The sequence below is a fragment of the Malania oleifera genome, chromosome 12 (assembly GCF_029873635.1).
Source record: "Malania oleifera isolate guangnan ecotype guangnan chromosome 12, ASM2987363v1, whole genome shotgun sequence".
NCBI classification, from domain to species: Eukaryota; Viridiplantae; Streptophyta; class Magnoliopsida; order Santalales; family Ximeniaceae; genus Malania; species Malania oleifera.
In genome coordinates, this window is record NC_080428.1 from 80,012,678 (window position 1) to 80,032,840 (window position 20,163).

The following is a 20,163-nucleotide window of genomic DNA, read 5'->3' on the forward strand; positions in this document are numbered from 1 at the left end:
TATGTGAGCACCCCTGGTGTACGAACCAGGTCTGATAGACCCATTAGACTTACAGACTGTATTTTTGACTTGACAGTGGTCGGCCAACCATTGTCAGGTCTCGCCTTCGGGCCACACAACCCAGTCATGTGGGGGTAATACATGACAATAACCAGCTAACTTACTAGGAATGTTTTTGTATTATAATTATTATATGAGATGAAATATGTTTATGAAAATGCAGTATGTTCTGACATGTTTTGATGATATATATGTTTTCCCAGATTTGACATAACAGTTACTGAATATGTTCTATATGGTATATGTATAACACGGAATACTCATGTTGCCACACACTGGTATTAGTTTATTTCCCTTACTGAGAGATGTCTCACCCAAAAATTTTACAAACTTTTCAGGAGCCCCAGATAGGAGAGTGGGAAAAGCCTTGCTAATCTAGTGCTGTTTGTCCGCCCTTTTTGAAGGGTAAGTTTTAGTAGGGACAATTGGATTTTGTGGGAAGTGTCCCTAGATCTTGTTTTTGGGATGTATATACTGAAATACGGTGGATATAGTGACTCTAGTATTTATGGTAATGTGATGGATGTTTCTGTAGTTATAATATTGCGATTGTATGTTTCCTACTGCATAGGCTTCCGTGATGTGTTTCTGATGTATCCCTGGTACCCACGGGTCCAGGTGGAATATGATCTGCTGAGATTTGTGATATTGATTTTATTATATTCATAAAAAAAAGAAAAGAAAAATATGGAGAAATTAAGTAGGTCGTCACAATTAATCACATTACAAGCATATTGGATTGACATCAAAAGCCTCACTCTCACTTACACACATTGATTTACATCCTGTTTGAGAGTTATCACATTAGTTTAAAAAATCTCACTAGAGCTTGATATCCTATCATATGTGAGTGCATTATTTGGTTGAGCATATTGGTACACATGCCTAGTTTAAGAAGCATATTTGGTTGTACACAAAAGAATGTATTTCATTATTGTATTCCAAGGAAGGGACTGAAGAGAGAGACTAGCCTTCGTAAATAGTCTCGAATTGGCTTTGACCTTGGTTAGGGAAGTTAGGTGCACCATCCTATTAAGGTATGTTTAGGTTGAGGTCAGCCCACTAATTGACCTAGTTGTAATCGGTGCCGCTCCACTCGTTAAGTGAGCAATAGTGGTAATCCTTGTGTTTGTGAGCCGAGGTGGGGACGTAGATAGTATTGGCCGAACCCCGATAACATATCGTGTGTGCATTTTATTTTTACCCAAATTTATTTATTACACATGTATGTTATATTGTGAATGTTGTGCAGGATTTACTTTCCACATATTAATCTTATCTGCGCATTTGGGATTGCTTAGAAAGACCCTAGGTTGCGAAATAATACTAATATCTTACTTAACTTAGGAGAAAAAATTTAAAATTCCAATTCACCCCCACTCTTGGGAATACACGAATTCTAACAATTGGTATGAGAGCCTCGTTGCACTAGGCTTAACAACTTTTGTAAAAATCGTAATGGCTCTCATTGGTGTATCCCCATTCGGATAGGGACGATCACCTTCCAGTCCTCCATTATTTTGCGGTGTAAATTACACCCAGTGAAAAATTCGAATGAGCATATTTATTAAATCTATGAACTGGAGGGTCTGACAGATGATTGATAAAGGAATTTACATACCTGCAGTTGAAAATGATAATAATGTTATGCATGCAAATTCATATGCCATGAACTTATTATATTGCTTTTTAGATTCTGATATCTTGCTTGAGTTTGTAGCCTTTAAAAGTGCACAAGAAATCTAGGTTGAGCTCGAAAGGAAGTATGGAGTGACCTAGGAAATAGAGACTGCCACTCCAAATGTTACGAGCCACAATCATGATCAAATAGCATTAGTAGACGACAAGGTATATGATTCTGACTCTACCTGATTCACTGATTTGTACAATGAAGCATGTGATGATTCATACGCTAAATCACCAGATGCCTGTAATGACTGCTTTGATGATAATGCACGTATCAATTCATGTGATGTTTACCGTGATAATTCTCATGCCAAAATATGTGACAATCTATATGATGAACCATTTATTGCTTTTGATAATGATACCGTTTATGATGCATGTGTTGATTCATTTGAGTGTTATTATGATGCTGAATCTTGCCATCAATCCTATGATAGTGGCATGCCCTCTGACAAGGAACTAGAATGTGCTTTATTGAAAATGAATAAGCTTCTAGTTAAGGCATCTAAATAGAAAATATCTTTGAAAAATGAAAATAGAAGGTTGGCAAAACAATTAAATGATCTAAGAAAATATCATGCCACCTTAGAGAAGAAAAAGATCAAGAAGATATTGAGAATTATCTGTTTAAAGGAAGAAATAGGGAATGATACACCCTTAGGAATCGAAACAAATAAATCTTCAAAAAAGGGTTCATATTCCAAATCCCACAGTTGTAAAAACTTAAACGTCTCTTCTAAACAAAATAGAACAAATAAGCAAACACGTTTGTATGCACATAATGGGTACCTAGGACACATTGGCTCTACTTATATGTGTAAAAGTGCAAGAGGCTTAAATAAGGAAATGATGTGGGTAATCTTAGTAGCTATTTCCTTAGAGAGAGAGGGAGGAGGAAATCAATCTGAACCATAGGATAAGACTTAGTGGGGTAGATGAAACCAATAGCTTGGGAGGTAGTTAAACTTAGAAGACCTCAAAATTGATCCCCCCTTAAGTGGAAAAGCCATGTGTTAACCTTAAAGAAGAGTTTAGGTCAAAATTTGGTGAAAATTGAAAAGTTGACTAAGTTCGGTCGACCATCCACAAATGATCTAGACTCTTCGGTCGACCGAATGACTGACCTTGACTCTTCGGTCAACCGACCTCTTTTGAACCAATGAACTTCGGTTGACCGAACCCACTTCAGTAAACCCCTCGATCAACTAGACTCGAAACCAAACTCTCTTCAGTCGACCATCCATTTTAGGTCAAAATTCTCTTGGTCGACCAACCATAGGAAGCTGAAACGTCATTTTAGGTTTTGGTCGACCATCCCTCACTCCCGTCGACCGAACTTGATACACCGGTCGACTGAACTTGTCCCTGGTCGACCGAACCTTGCGGGTCTATATACATTTCCCGCGTGAAAAAGCTCATTTTCATTGAAAAAATTCAGAGCTCCTCTGTTGTTTCCTTGAATATTACCCTATACTCAATCCAGCACCAAAACCACTTCCATCAGCATCCATGGCATGACCAGATGAGCATAATGATGCTTAGGATGTTGCCTATGCCGAGGACAACTGATTTTTGTCAGAGCGTGCCAGGATCAGATATATGAAGGAGTTTTGCCCAAGGAAGTTATACTGGGTAAGATTCTTGATCTTCAGTTTATGGAACAACATTTTAACAACATTATGGACATGTTTCGATATTAGGGGTGGAGATCTTTTATCACATATCAGACTAGCGGGCACCATCCCACATATGCTAGGTTATTTTACGCCAACTTAGGCAATGATGAGAATGAATATTATTCTAGGATTTTGCAAACTGACATTATATTCGATGCTGAATATTTGTTAGATATTCTAGATATAGGCCGAGGTGATTTTGAGTGCCCTAACTCAGTGACCTCCTGGATAAATGAATAGAAGTTTACTATTGGGACTTTTGCAAACCTGACTATGACTTATCCACTTGCTACTAGTCCCAACCACCCGCTGAACTATAGATCCTTTACCTTAGAGTCCAAGATAGTTCACCACTTGATCACATACAATATTCTGCCTAAGGCAGGATCTAGGGTGCATGTTTCTTACCTCGACTGTTTTGTTATGTGGTGTATGTTTGTGCAAAAGAAAATTGATATGCCTAGCTTGATGATACATTGGATGATGACTAAGACGATTGGGCGGTGGATTATCATGCCATATGGGGGAATTCTGAACAGACTATTCCTTGTGATGGGAGTCACTCGATCAAATGTGGTCGTGCTAAAGAGAAGGAGGAGTGCAAATATGTTCTCCTCAGTTACCCTGAGGTTGATGAGGTATGAGCTAGCCGACAACATGTGGTTGCCCATAGGTGGTACAGGAGTAGCAGCTCAAGAGAAGGTCCCATAGGAGATGCCACCACAGCTTGCGTAGCCGACAACGAATGCTGATATGATGGCCGCCATCACTGGTTTTATGGACTTATTTGCGTAGTATAGAGATTCGCAACATCAGGTTACTCAGTCCATTCAGTCTAACATCAAGGAGCTGAGGGACATGGCTTCGTCATCCAGTGCTTAGTACTCAACTCTTCGGGATGAGTTCAGGGAGTTCTCTATCTCTTTAGAGAACAGACATAAGGAGCTAGAGAGGGTCATTGATGTTAATTTCAGTGAGCTGTATGGCCACATTCATGAGTTACAGGATGATAGAGATCAGATGACAATGGACTTTGACCTGGATATGGGCAATGGCGTTGATGATGGAGGTGACATATAGACACCAAGAGAGCACCCTGTAGGATTGAAGATCATTATTATTATTATTATTATTATTATTATTATTATTATTATTATTATTATTATATCTATACCTCATGAAGCAAAAGCTTCAGGAGGTTTCAAAAGGAAAACAAAAAAAAAAAAGATCCAGAGGATGTCATCTTTGCGGAGAGAGCCCCTGTAATGACCTCGACCCGTCACGTGGGCCCGGAGTGCTACTTTAGTGACGTCAGTGTACCTAATACCTTATTCATCAAATATAAAACACGTACGCAGCAGAAATAAAATATAAAATCCTCAAATTATATTACTAGAGTTCTAACTATCTTTATACACGAATATAACCATTTCCACATAACTACATCCCATAAAATTAAATAAAAATAAAATCTCTATCTACACACTACCTACATAAAATTTACATCACTAGCCCGACTCCTCTAGCCTGCTAGACCCGATCTCTAGGATTCCCTGAAAAGACAGTTTGTAAAGTAGGAGTGAGACACAGTTCAGTAAAGGAAATACTAAGTTAATGTTAGTGTGTGGCCAACATGCATTTAATATACAAAAAATAACCAGTTCACTAAATAGATAAACACATTTATGAAAATATTCTTATTTTACACTCACACACACAATTAGCCAAGGATAGGAAAGATTACCTGCTCATACAAGTAGCTTCCCTCTGCTCTAGTACCAGTACTGCTACCAAGGCACTCACCTTTCTCAATAAGCCCTCGGAATTATCTTATTAATTAATTGTATTCACATAAATTAACAGATGTGCATATAAGACACTCCCTGTAACAAACACACCATTTACATCCCCATGGCAAGGGTTGTGCGGCCCGAAAGTTGGACTAAGCCTGGGTGATCAACCCAAACAAAGTCAAAAATAACATCCTCTGCAAACACATCTACAGGCATCCACAACAAAGTTGCAGGTTCGACGCCCTTACTTCAACCTTACGCAGGCAGTTGGCTGAACCCCCTACACTTCTATCCAGACAATGTGGGTACACATGGTCTAACTAGTAACAGTACCGTGCTCACAATACACTGGTCCCCAGGGTTCTTAAAGCATATCATGCAATTTAGATAATAGAAATCACCATTCAAAATATTAATTCATATATATTTCCTATTATTCCAAATACCTGGCCCCTGGCCACAAAATATAACTCGGCATATAGCCACCAATTAAAACTCGATCCTCGGCCATCAAATAATAATCTTGGCCCTTGGCCAATCAAATAATACTTGGCCATTGGCCATTAGTTAAAACTCCTGCATTTCATAAACAGTTCCAGTATTTTCACAAGCATTTCCAATATTTCTCAACCAATTCAATATTTCATAGACAATTCAGCATTTCAAAATCCCAAATCCAAATACAATAATCCATACAAATTAAATCATCTGCCACACGATTTACCACATTTTAACAAATCCATATAAACAAACAAGTTTTCCACCGTTCATTTTATTCAAAAATACCATATCATATATTCTAAGTTTGTAAAATCCATTTTGAACGGTTGGTTTCCAAAATAGCCCTTAAATTCTAACATGAATAAATAAATAAATAAATAAATAAATAAATAAATAAATTTATATAAACATAACAATTTAATTGATTCAAATTTCATAAAATTACTGACTTAATTTAATTCCTTTACCTGATTCCTGAAAAACTCAATAAAACCCCGGCCTATGCCCCAAGTGTTCAAAAACTCCTGAACCCTGAAATTCAAATTTCACCATATTATTCGTCATAATTCATAGAGTAACTTTCCCTAAGTTTTGAATACCCTAATAAAAGCCTAAATTATCAAATTTACCCCTGATTTAGGATTGGTACCCCGGAACTCCAATTCGAAAACCCGCTCCAGTTAGATTGTAGAGAATCTTCCCATGAGTCTCTTGGCAATTTTCGTTCGTTAATGGGGCTTATAGTTTAAGAGAAATTGAGGTAAGTTTGAGATTTGGCCTTACCCTAGGAGATATACCTAGGCCGCTTCCACGAAAGATCCGCTCCAGCAGAAATGTCGGTGGCGGTGAGCAGAGTCCAACGGTATTTTCGGATTTTTTATCGGCCGAATAATGGAGACGAGATAGAGGAGAGTGGGAGAGAGAGAACGAGGAGATGAGGGGGGACGCTCTGTCTGCTGCGTGAATCCTGAAGGATGGTTTAGTGTATATATATATATATATATATATATATATATATATATATATATATATATATATTATATCTTTATAATATTATATTATATTATTTAATTAATTAATTAATTTTTAGAAATTTAAATTAAATTTAATTTAATTTAATCTATTTTTTTCAATAATAATACTTTTTAATTTAAATTTTTTTTTTTTTTTAGGATTACTACATTCTCCCCTTCTTACAAAAATTTTGTCTTCGAAATTTGTTAACTATTACCAATTATCTCCTTATTTCACGATCCTTGTCTACATAAGAGTCGATAGTCACCCACATAGCGGCTCCGTCCCACATTTATTAACTACTCTCACTTATGGCGGAGGAATACCGTGGTTACAATACTGCCTTTGGGAAATTACAATAACCATAACAAATTTTACCAATGACAATCCTTAATTAAACTAAAAACAACTAACTACACAACCTACTATAATCCCTCTTTATACAACCATACACTTACCCGTCTGGCACTAGCCCTCACTGAACAGTTGCGGATACTTCTGGCGTATTTCTGTTTCTAACTCCTAAGAAGCCTCCTTAACTGCACGATTTCGCCACAGCACCTTCACTAACGGTATATCCTTAATATGCAGTTCCTATATTTTCCAATCCAAAATCTGAACTGGTATCTCCTCGTATGCTAGAGTATCCCCAATCTCCAACGATTCATAACTGATCACATGTGAGGGGTCTGGAAAATACCTTCTTAACATGGACACATGGAACACATCGTGTATCCTGGACAGCGCCGAGGGTAGTACTATCCTGTACGCTGCCGAACCAATCCTTTCTAGGATCTCAAATGACCCAATGTATCTAGGGCTCAGCTTGCCCTTCTTTCCATACCTCATCACCCCCTTTATTGAAGCAATCTTTAAGAATATCATATCACCTACTTCGAATTCTAGCTCCCGTCGGCGAGTATCCGCATAACTCTTCTGCCGACTCAGGGCTTCCTTGATCCTTTCCCTGATAAGTTCGACCTTTGTAGAGGCCTTTTGAACAAGTTTTGGTCCCAAAATCTGCCGCTCGCCTACTTCATCCCAGTACAACGGAGATTGGCACCGACGACCATACAAAGCCTCATATGGTGCCATTCTAATGCTGGTCTGGTGACTGTTATTGTATGCAAACTCAACCAACGACAAATATCGGATCCAATTACCCCAAAAATCTAACATATATGCCCATAACATATCCTCAAGAATCTGAATGGTTCGTTCGGACTGTCCATCTGTCTGAGGGTGAAATGCAGTACTGAAAGTGAGTTGAGAACCCAACGCTCCTTGTAAACTCTTCCAAAAACGGGAAGTGAACTGCGAATCCCAATCTGAAATGATGGACACGGGCACACCATGTATTATGATTATCTCCTGAACATAGAGTTCTGCCAGCTTATTCATGGAATAACTAGTTCTAACCGGAATGAAATGGGCAGTCTTCGTCAATTTGTCAACCACTATCCACATGGCATTCTGCCCATGCAACGCTGAAGGCAATCTTGATACAAAGTCCATCGAGATATGCTCTCACTTCCACGTAGGGATGTCCAGTGGTTGAAGTGATCCCACTGGCCTTTGGTGTTCTGCCTTCACCTACTGACATGTCAAGCACTGACCCAAAAATTTAGCAATTTCTTTCTTCATGTTACTCCACCATAACGATTCTCGCAAGTCTCTATACATATTCGTGCTACTTGGGTGAACAGTATAGAGAGAATGGTGAGCTTCCTCTAGAATCATCCTCTTTATCTCTGCGTCATCTGGCACACACAATCGAGTGTGAAATCTAAGAACTCCATCCTCAGCAACATTAAAGTCAGTGTGCTGCACATCCTGTATCTTCTCTGCAATCCCCATCAACTCTGTATCTTTCAACTGAGCTATTCTAACTCTTTCCCGTAAAGACGATTGAACAACCAGACTAGAAATGAGTGCCTGATGATTCCCTTCTACCAATTCTACACCCAACCTCTCCAGGTCCATCACGATATGATGAGAAGCCATAACTGCTGAGGCTGATGCACCCCCAGATTTCCTGCTCAATGCATCGGCTACCACGTTCGCCTTTCCTAGGTGATAGATTATGGTGCAGTCTTAATCCTTTATCAACTCAAGCCATCTGCACTGCCTCATATTCAACTCCTTCTGGGTGAAGAAGTACTTGAGACTCTTATGGTCAGTAAAGATCTCGAACTTTACACCATAAAGGTAGTGTCGCTAGATCTTTAATGCAAACACAACTACCGCCAGCTCCAAGTCGTGCATAGGGTAGTTCTTTTAGTACTCTTTCAACTGATGAGACGCATATGCAATGACTTTTCCCTACTGCATTAGTACAAAACCAAGTCCCTTTTTTGATGCGTCACTGTAAATTACAAATCCACCCTCACCTAATGGAAGAGACAACACTGGGGCAGTGACTAGACGCTGCTTCAATTCTTGGAAGCTCTGCTCACATTTATTAGTCTAGTCAAACTTCACATTCTTCCTTGTGAGTCGTGTCAAAGACCCTGATAATCTGGAGAACCCCTCGACAAATCAGCGGTAGTATCCGGTAATACCTAGCAAACTTCTGACTTCCTGCACGTTCTTCGGCCTTGCTCAGTCAACTACAGCCTCCACTTTGCTCGGATCCACTGAAACCCCTTCCTTGGATACCACATGACCCAGAAATGCAACCTGCTCTAGCCAGAAGTCACATTTCTTAAGTTTAGCAAATAACTGCTTTTCCCTGAGTACCTGAAGTACTAGTCTCAAATAAGCTTCATGCTCCTCAGCGCTCCTCGAATAAACCAAAATATCATCTATGAACACAATAACAAACTGATCTAAGTACTTGTGGAATACCCTGTTCATCAGATCCATAAATACCGTTGGAGCATTCGTCAACCTGAACGGCATAACCAAAAACTCGTAATGGCTATGCTGAGTTCGAAAAGCAGTCTTCGATACATCATCTAATCTAACCTTCACCTGATGATATTCAGATCGCAGATCGATTTTAGAAAAAATCTGCGTACCCTGAAGCTGATCAAACAGGTCGTCAATTTGGGGTAATGGATACTTGTTCTTCACTGTTACTTTATTAATCTCCCGGTAGTCGATGCACATTCTCATCGACCCGTCCTTCTTCTTCACAAATAACACTGGTACACCCCAGGACAATACACTCGGTCTGATAAACCCCATGTCTAGAAGCTCTTGTAGTTGCTCCTTTAACTCCTTTAATTCAGCTGGAACCATTCTGTAGCGGATTTAGGCCATGGGATTCAACTGCATCAGGCTCACTTGGCCTCTCTTCCTCACCAACAACCACTCCACCACCACCACTGTTCGACAGTCACTGACGAGGCTTGGGCTCATGGAGTCCATAACTTGTTTTCAAGCTTACAACCCCTCCATCATTGATCTCTCCCTCATTAGCTTTTCAGGTTAGTCAAGAATTTAGCTTTGCTGTTGATTTTTTTACCCCTTGCCAATTAAGTGCGCATAAATCCCACAATGAATGAAAATTGCACAAGCAGTACATATGTAGTTTAGTACTTCAACTCCCACATTTTGTTGGTTCTCATATTTGAATTTTAGGAGAGAATGACAAGAAATATGAGATGAGAGAGATAATCTATTTCTTATTGTATAGTTCATGTCAAGTGGGTCTGGAGATTGCAATAGAGGAAAATTGATAAGTAGTATTATATACTTAACTTTGTCTTAGTTATATTGATTGTTTTTTGACTATTATATATTTATAAATAAAATTTAATAATTATTCTTATAATATTCATCCGGGTAAGCATGTATGAGAACTCTTATATAAGAGCTTATTCATGATAATTACTAAAACTTCTCCCCCTAATATATATACCCTCTCACATGAAATCAAGAGATGGAATAATCTGCTTCTTAATGTTTAGTCCATGTCAAGTGGGTCTACATGCTACGATAGATGAATAAATGATAGGCCCCACTATGTTAGGAGTTAACTTTGTCTTAGTGATAATATTTTTTTTTACTTTTATATATTTATAAAATTAATTAATTACTCTACTATTTTCAAATTAACCTTGTATAAGAACTCTTACATAAGAGCTTATACATGATAATTACTAAAATTTCTCCCCCTAATACACCCTCTCCCACAAAATTGAGGGGACATAAACCCATGTAACTCACTAGGGAGAGAGAGAGAGAGAGAGAGAGAGAGAGAGAGATTAGACTCAAAGGCCATGATCAATAAAGTTTATCTCATTTATTATTTTATTTTATTTTGATGAATATTAATTGAATGGTAGAGGTTAATGAAAAAATTCCATTACTAATGAATAATCATGTATAATTTAAATATTTTTAAAGAATATACGACACATGCTTAAACCAATTATATATATTATAAATTGACCTAAAATTCTCAAAATTTAATTTGAACCGCCCAAGATATAATTCGGTCTAGTACAATAATACTAAAATAAATGCTATATCTTAACCAAACCAACATAAACAAATTTATTGAAATACAATTGTGATTATATTGTTAGTAACACAAAATGGCTATAGGGATCATATTTTTTTTTTTTTATTCTTTTTCATCATTTGGTAATATTGTTAATGATGGCTGAGAAAAAAATTGTAATCTTTCAAATAATGGCTTCAATAGTTCAACATTATTTTAATTAAAATTTATACTATTTTTTATCATAATAATATTTTTAAATTTCAAATAATGTAATAAATGATTTATCTTGAATTTTGCTATTTTCTTTCAAAGTAATAATGGTATAATAATAATATTATTTTATAATAATCTACAACCATATTAATCCTCAACCTTTGAGGTTCATGTAGTGCCCACATGTGGTATTATTTTATTTATTTATTTTTTTGTTCAATTTTTTTTTATATCCATTCTCTCACGCCCACCCTCTCACACCAGAGAAAGGGGTCCATGTAGGTCCCACCACTATTTTGTTTAAAATTTAATTTTGTTCTTTTCTCACAAGGCATGGGTCCCATGTAGGCCTCACTTTTTAAAAAACACTCGATACTTTCTTTTTCCCCCAGCAGGGCAACGGGTCCTGTGAGCCCCACTAAAATTTTTTAATCATTTTTAATTTATCTTTTTAAAATTCTCTATTTGCCCCTTTTGGGTCTCATTAAATTTTTTAATTTGTTTTTTAAAATCCTCTCTCCCTCTTCCTAGATAGGGCCCATTAAATTTTTTATTATTTTTAAAACTCATTTCTCTCATTTATTAGAAAAAATTAAAAATTTCAAATTCAACTAAAATAAATTTTTTTTAAATAAGCACCAATGTTTTTTTTTTTAGTAAAAGAGGGTGACACCTTCATTTGTTTATTAATATACCACCACTTTTGACGGAAGAATATCGAATTCCTTCCCTGATAGCTTTTAATTCTGCATTATTATTGGTACCATTGTCAAAATAACTTGAAAAAACTGCTTTAACAACTTTTTATTACTTTATTTCTTAATACTTTTTATTATAAAATTAATTTAAATTATTAGTTCCTACTTTCTTTATCTTTGTTTTATATTTGCATCCAATAAAAATATTGAATTAATTTTAATTTATACTATTCGAAATTATATAAATATATATACCATGTTACATTTCTATTTATATACATAATATACATCAAAATTAAAATAAGTGATTGAATTATTTTTAAAATATTCAATACAATATATACAATATAATAAAATACAAGTTTTCCCACTTGCTTTCTATCAAAAGTTTCCAATAACAAAATATTATAGTTATGTATAAATATATATTTATATATATAAATACGTAAATACATGTATATTTAATAAGTGTTCAACTTCCCATATGTCATAAAATAAAGTATTTAAATTTTACTCAAATTTTACATTTTAAATTCTCATTCAATATTAGTATTGTCGATACTTATATTTTATTTTCTTTTCAGTTAATTTTACATTTAAATTTGCCTACTGCAAATAAATTTATATTATATGTTCATATCTGTAACATTTCTAAAACTTTATGTACTACATGTAATTTTTATAAATTATAATATTATTGTTACAGCTAACTATCAAAGTACACACACTATATATATAGATATAGATATATATCTTTGGCCCGAAGCGCATTATACTTTTATTAGTTATTATTATTCTTATAGTTAAAATTATTTTATTATTGTTATTGTGCTATTGTTGATGTTGTTATTGAGGGTGACACAATTGAAAAACAATCAACTTATATTTTAATGAGTCACAATTTTTTTTTAGAAAAAAAAGTTAGAGATGGGAGACTCAAAATTCTAATAAGTGGGGGGAATTAACACAGACTAAATATGATTCCACTCCCCACTTATACAAACCAAACATTAGAATGAGAATAGGAGTTAGAATTTCTATTCCATTCCAGATTTCCAAAAAAATAAAAAATAAAAATGGTGAGGGGAGATAAAGGATGCACACACATTTGGTCGTTGTTCACATTCTCATATTATAGTTTTTTTTTATTTCTAAATTCTTAAAATTTCTATGGGAAAGAAATTAATAAATGGGTAGAATTGCATTTAAAATATAATGGGCATATGCTAATAAATGAACGATGAAAAGGCGTGGGCCCATTACAAAAAAAAAAAAAAAACTTTAAAAAATGGATAACATGATATTAAAAAAAAATATTAAAGTGTATAGCAATATTGATTAGGAAAGTTTTTGTGAGAAATGGGACTATATATATTCCTAATTGAAAATATTATAAAGAAAAAAGGGCATAAGCTTGACTTTTGTTTAGATGAGTTTTTAATAACATGCAGTTGACAGGTGAAGTTTCATTTAAAACAGAGAGTGGGCATGCTATCATAAAAGAAAAAAAGCATTGACAACTATATATTTGCAATTTTCTATTAAAAAAATAAATTTTCCCTACCTATATATGACAAAAATAATAACCACCCATAACTCACAAACATGTAAAGGGAGCTTTTTTCTTTTTTTCCATCTCTTGAAGTCCAAACAGTGCCCAAAATGGGGAGGCGGCCTCTCTTCTACCCTTCCTTTCTTTCTCTTCTGATCGTCTTCCTCAATGCGACCGCGACGGCTGTTCCGCTGTACACCAGTTCGCGGTGGGTGGAGGAGGAGGGGGGGAGGAGGGTGAAGCTGGCGTGTGTGAACTGGCCGGCGCATCTGGAGGCGGCGGTGGCGGAGGGGCTGAGCAAGCGGCCCGTGGACGCCATCTCAGGTCGGATTAAGGCCATGGGGTTCAACTGCGCCAGGCTCACTTGGCCACTCTTCGTTGCCACCAATAATTCTTTGGCGACCATGACTGTTCGGCAGTCACTGATGAGCCTTGGGCTCGTGGAGACCATAGCTGGTTTCCAAGCCAACAACCCTTCATTCATTGACATCTCCCTCATTAACGCTTTCCAGGTCGGTCATGTCGAAATCACTGCTATCTATATATATATATATATTAATTTTTTTTCTTTCTTGAGGGTTTGATTTTGTGAAAAAAATAAAAAAAAAAACATTTTACATAGAGCTAAAAAAACAAGAGACGATGTAACCTTTATTTATTTATTCATTCATATACTCTTACTTTTAACGAAAGAATACCTACGTTACACGACAAATATTGAGAGATTATAGATAAAAGATATTAAAAATTTCTCAAAAATAATATTAGCAATCATCCAAAATAGGATTACAAATCCAAACAAAGTTAAATAAGAAAAAAAAAAAAATCTAAACAAGCCTATCAAAATTTAAAATAATAAAATAAACCAAAATCAAAAAATCAAAAAATATAAACCAATCAAACAAAAATCAAAAGGTTGAACTGATGACGAAAGGAAGGGAGAATTACTTTTAATTTCGTACATAAACGAATTTCTTTCAGAATTACTTGTTCGTATTATTGCCAAAATAGTTTGAAAAAGTGGCTTTCACCATGCCATGACAATTTCGAATAGTTCTTCCACCTCCTAAACTACCTGGATTACCCCTACAGTTCCTATCACAATTAAATTTTATCCACCCTACTAGGGGTTTAACCCACAGAATAATTTTTCCAAGACTAGCGCAAACTCCCTGATGCTGAATTTGAAACTCTTTCTAAACCATAATGTCTGAAATCTTCAATTTTTGAAAAGAATTAGAACTCTTGGCTAAAGAACTAACCAAATATCGAACACTTTTCCACGTATGATGTGCACTTTGATAAATTCCTTCCATTATCACTTTACATCTTTGATTCCAAAGACACCACGTAATTAAATATGAAATCAGACTGATTAAAATACCTTTAATAGATGATTTTTGAGCATAGTGGAACCAGTTTGCAATTCTATTTTTCCAGACTAGCCCGACGTCAAACCTTTGAAACCACCTTGCCTAAAGAAAGAATGTGATTGGTGTTCTCCTAACTTCTCTGCACGCAATAATCACAAGTCGAAACCATCGATATTCCTTTGGCCTGAATTCTATCATCTACTACCAAACATCTAAATCAGGCTTTCCAAAAAGCTAGATTCATCTTGGGTTTAATTCATAAAAGACCCATATATATATTGATATAGTTTATCTTATTATGACAATTTGAATGATCTTGGACTCATTTTATTGATGAGATATTATTTATTTTAATTCACTAGTTTCATGAGTTTATTTTATAAAAGACGTCTTACATAATTAGAGTTCAAACCATTCTTATAAGTTCAAAAGTTTCTTCTTGTACATACGATGTGAGATTATGACACTAAGCATCTTGGAACATTAGTTAGATGGATGGTCTACATATAAAATTATATATTATGACAACAATATTGATTTTTGTCTTTTCTTATATTTATAAAAGAAGTTTTTGAAAAAAAAAAATCATTCTAATATTCAGAACAAGCAATACCTAGAATTATTGAAACTTATCCTACCAATACTATAGTGGGACATGTGTCTCACTAACTTTTGACAAGGAAGAGAGGTTTATGATTGTTGTGTGTAATCTCAGTTAATTGCTAATTCTATTTTTTAGATTTTAATTAATTCCAAACCAGCCACAATAACACCTAAACATAAACTTGTTTATTTTGACGAGCGTGTGTGCAAAGCCTGATCAAGAAAAATGTACATTCACCAAATAATATTCAGCAAGCATAAACATGTCAATCACACAGTCACATTCCACAAGAACACATTTATGTGGTTCGGCCCAACCATTGACCTACATCCACGGCAGAAACTTACCTCCTGAGATACTATATTAAACCGGCGAAAATAAATACAAGTACATACAGATTTACCCTTTCTTGTCTTACCGATTTCTTCTGGAAATCAGCCAAGAACAACCCAAGAAGCCCCCTCTTCGCACCTGCGAATAACCCTAAGTTTCTTCCTATTGTTCTCATTTCCCTACAAGAAATCCTACCAAGAAACTAGATTTGTACATTACCTCCCTTACCTGCGCGCAAACCTCCGCTGGAGGTTGGAGATACCCAGCACCGCACCTCCTCCTGCTAGCTCCTTCTCACGTGCGGCCTCACTCTCCCGCGCGACTGCTGAAGGCTCTCGGTTCTGCAGGTGCTCTCTCGACTGGGAAGTCTCCTGTTGCTAGGAAGAACTCGCGGCTGGCTGTGGAAGAAGACGGTGCGGCATCTCTCTTTGTTCTAGAGTTGCAAACAGAAGAAGAAGAAAACCTCTTCTGCGCTGCGGTATCTCAAGTTGCAAAAATAGAAAAACTAAAGTCTTGCCCATCTGCTGTTATGTTTTGTATTTACAAGTAATTGATAGGTAAAATTACAGCTATGCCCCCCATAACAAATAAAACAAAACTAGCCACTGGATCTCTGCTTGATATGGACGGCTTGGATTCATTTTCTTAGCTTGACACTCCAACAATGATAAATAAGGAAGATTCGCCCCACTGAAATTACTCATTCGCCCTTATTTTCAAATACAACAAGCAAAAAAATTAGATTTTTTTTTATAAATAGTGTCATTAAACAATTATTACTATGTTAAATGAATAGTATGTGCTTTTAATTATTTGTCTTGAAACTATGAAAAGTATTTATGTTTTATTATTTACATATAATTTTGCTCCCATTGAAAAAAATTTGTGAGTCCGCCTCTACCTCCTAATGTCTCCTCCCATGAAATCCATGCCACTCATTCACAAAATTAAAATTTTAAGGCCTTTCTAGAGTTAAAAAGAATTTAATTAATGTATGAACATATAGGCAGTGGTATCTAGCCTGGCAAACGACAATGTAATGGTGATATTAGACAATCACATAAGCAAGCCGGGGTGGTGCTGCAGCAACGATGACGGTAATGGCTTCTTTGGGGACCCATTCTTTGACCTTGATGATTGGCTCGCCGGCCTCACTCGGATGGCCACCCTCTTCAAGAACACCCGCTATGTGGTTGCCATGAGCTTGAGAAACGAGCTGCGTGGCCCTCGGCAAAATACCAATGACTGGTACAGGTAAATAATCATCTAGAAAAATACTTGAAACAAATGGTTTCAAATCACAAGATGTTACATTTATTAACATTCGTTATATATGTATGCACAAACTGAGGTAGGTACATGCAGAGAGGGGCTGAAGCAGTACACAAAGCGAACCCAAATGTTTTGGTCATACTCTCTGGGCTAAGTTTCAACACGGACTTGTCTTTCATCAAGGAGCAAGACGTGAACTTGTCATTTTCTAGAAAACAAATGTTTGAATTTCACTGGTACAGCTTTTCATTTGGGAATTACTTTGCCAGTGAGAGCGCAAACCAGGCGTGCGGGAGAGCGGTGCACACGGTGAGGAGTAGGGGAGGATTCCTTCTGGACAAGGGGTGGCCCTTGTTCGTGAGTGAGTTTGGGGGTGACCTAACAGGGAGGAGTCTCGGTGACAATTTTTTCTTGGCCTGCTTCTTTGGGTTGGCAGCGGAGCTTGACTTTGAATGGGCCTTGTGGACCTTTGGTGGGAGTTACTATTTAAGACAAGGGGCAATTGGGAAGGAAGAGACTTATGGATTGTTGGATTGGAGTTGGTGTGGCACCCGAAATGAAACTTTCTTCGAGAGGATCAATACCATTCAGTGTCCTTTTCGAGGTAAGCATTATCAAAATCTTATAATACGTAAGAATTAAATGATTTTTTCATGCATAATCAATTCCAATAAATTATGAAATTTTATATGAGATGTTATAATTTGAATGTAATTTTTTCTTCTTATATTTGGAACATGAAATTCATACCTTAAACTAAAATTATGTATATTTAGATTAAATGTAATATAACATTATATTAACTTTATTGAAATTTGCACATATTCTTGTCCAAATATCGAGATATATGCTCCAAGAGTATCTTTACTTACTTTTATAAACAACATCCAATATACTATCAAAATGATCTTGTGGTCATCATCTCCCAAATATACTCACGGATGGATTCAACATACACGTGGATCATACTCTCGTTGGCGAATCCACAGGCATGGGTCCACTTTGAACATCTTAAAAGGATTTGAACTTTAATTATGCCCAATAAAATGGGATTCCATATTCAAACTATTTTTTTATATCCATGGTTAAACTCTAAAATTTGAATCTTAGCGGGACAAGTCTAAAACTTTTCAAGATCAAATCTTGGTACTTAAAATAAAAAAAAATAAAATTAATTTGAAACTAATCTTATTATGCTCTGGATGTAATTGTTTTTGTGGTTTATTTGAACCACCGAACCCATGGTAGCACTGTATAAGTATGCCCAATCGACATGCTAACCGAAATGAAAAGGATAATCGAAAGGATATGTTATGTAATCAATTGATTCTGTGCAAAATTTCACACTTAACCTAAATTATGGATTTCGGAAACATATGAACCAAGCTGAAACTAAACAAGTGTCAATTTGTGTGTGGGCGCAGGGCCAGGACTATCGGAGGCTAGCCCACATCTGATACTTTTCCATGCATCAACAAGTCTATGCGTGGTGAGGAACTCAACCCGAGGGCCACTGGTGCTAGGCCCCTGCCACCAGTCCGACGCCTGGACCTACACGCCCCAACGCTTCTTAACAATTGAAGGAACAAATTTCTGCCTACAGCCAGCGGATGAAGTGGGGGAAGCAGCAAAGCTTGGGACAAACTGCACAAACTCATTAGCGTCTTCATCAAAGTGGAACTTCATCTCCGACTCCATGATGCACCTCTCCTCCAAACTCACAGACGGCGCTGCGGTTTGCCTCGACGTGGACTCCGCCGGCAGCGCCGGAAAAGGCTCCCCCATTGTCACCACCGCCTGCAAATGCTTGGGTGGGGATAGGGAGTGCGACCCCACCAGCCAGTGGTTCAAACTTGTTAATGCCACCGGAAGCAACCCTTGCTAAATTTATACACTTTGGAGAACTGGCTCTTGCAGTTTTTTTTTTCGATGGAGAGTAGAAATTCTTTGCGATTGCTGGTTCAGTTCTTGAGTTTAGGACTATATATATATTAATTTTGCATTAAGAACGAATTTGTAACTTCTTGAGTTTAAAATTGAATGAATTTTGGACAAGATTAATTCTCATAGTTAAGTGTTGGTTACTTTTTTTGAGAGGGTGGGTGGGTATTTTGTAGGCTCATAAAGCTTGCACCACATATTGAAAGAAAGTTCCAAATTTTTACCACTAAAGTTCTTTAAGATAATATTTATTTGGAAAAGTTATTTAGGAATAGTTTTGAATTACAGAATCAAATCTTCTGTTTTCCTCCTACTACTACTACTACACAAATAGATTATGAATTTTAAGAGGAACATGATAAGAAGCATGGAAGAGGAAGTGTAGGTGAATAGAAAAATTAAAGTGCTTATAATTCTCCTCTTTTTTTTTTTTTTTTGGAAAGAGTCAGAAGCCACTCATAATAGTGGCCCCGTCCCAAGTTTATTAATAACTCTCACTTATGGTGAAAGAATACCGTAATAACAAAAGGACACTTGGGGTTTATATAATAACCAATAAAACACCTCATGCATTAAACCAAATAAAAAAAGAAAAAAAACCTATACCAATACCAAAAGGAAACCAACTAAACATACTTCATATAAACCATACATATCTTATCCAATATATACAAACCTCTGATAACTCTAGAAAGTTGACTATTATTTGTAAATAAACTATTTCACCCCATGACACCTTGTCGTGCCAAAACATCTACCACTTTATTCCCTTTTCTATATAAATGATTTATAGAAAAATATTAAATGATTTATAAAAAAATCTACTCCCTCCAATAAACCAATAAGCTGTTCACAAAAATCCCACAAATACCATAAAGAACATTTACTAGATCTTATCAATTTACCACAATATTTGAATCACATTCAATGTCAATACTGGTATGACCCAATTGTTTGCAAAGTTTTATTCATTCCATCACTTCTCTCAATTCAA

General features: G+C 36.2%; 1 protein-coding gene across 1 annotated transcript; it reads left to right on the forward strand.

The window, feature by feature from the left end:
• Nucleotides 1-13,688: 13,688 nt before the first annotated feature.
• LOC131144429 (glycosyl hydrolase 5 family protein-like) lies at nucleotides 13,689-19,295 on the forward strand. Its single transcript, XM_058093073.1, has 4 exons — nucleotides 13,689-14,158; nucleotides 16,963-17,210; nucleotides 17,312-17,832; nucleotides 18,653-19,295. Exons 1-4 carry the CDS (start codon nucleotides 13,757-13,759, stop codon nucleotides 19,111-19,113), a joined length of 1,632 nt encoding a protein of 543 aa, XP_057949056.1. The 5' UTR covers nucleotides 13,689-13,756; the 3' UTR covers nucleotides 19,114-19,295.
• Nucleotides 19,296-20,163: the final 868 nt, after the last annotated feature.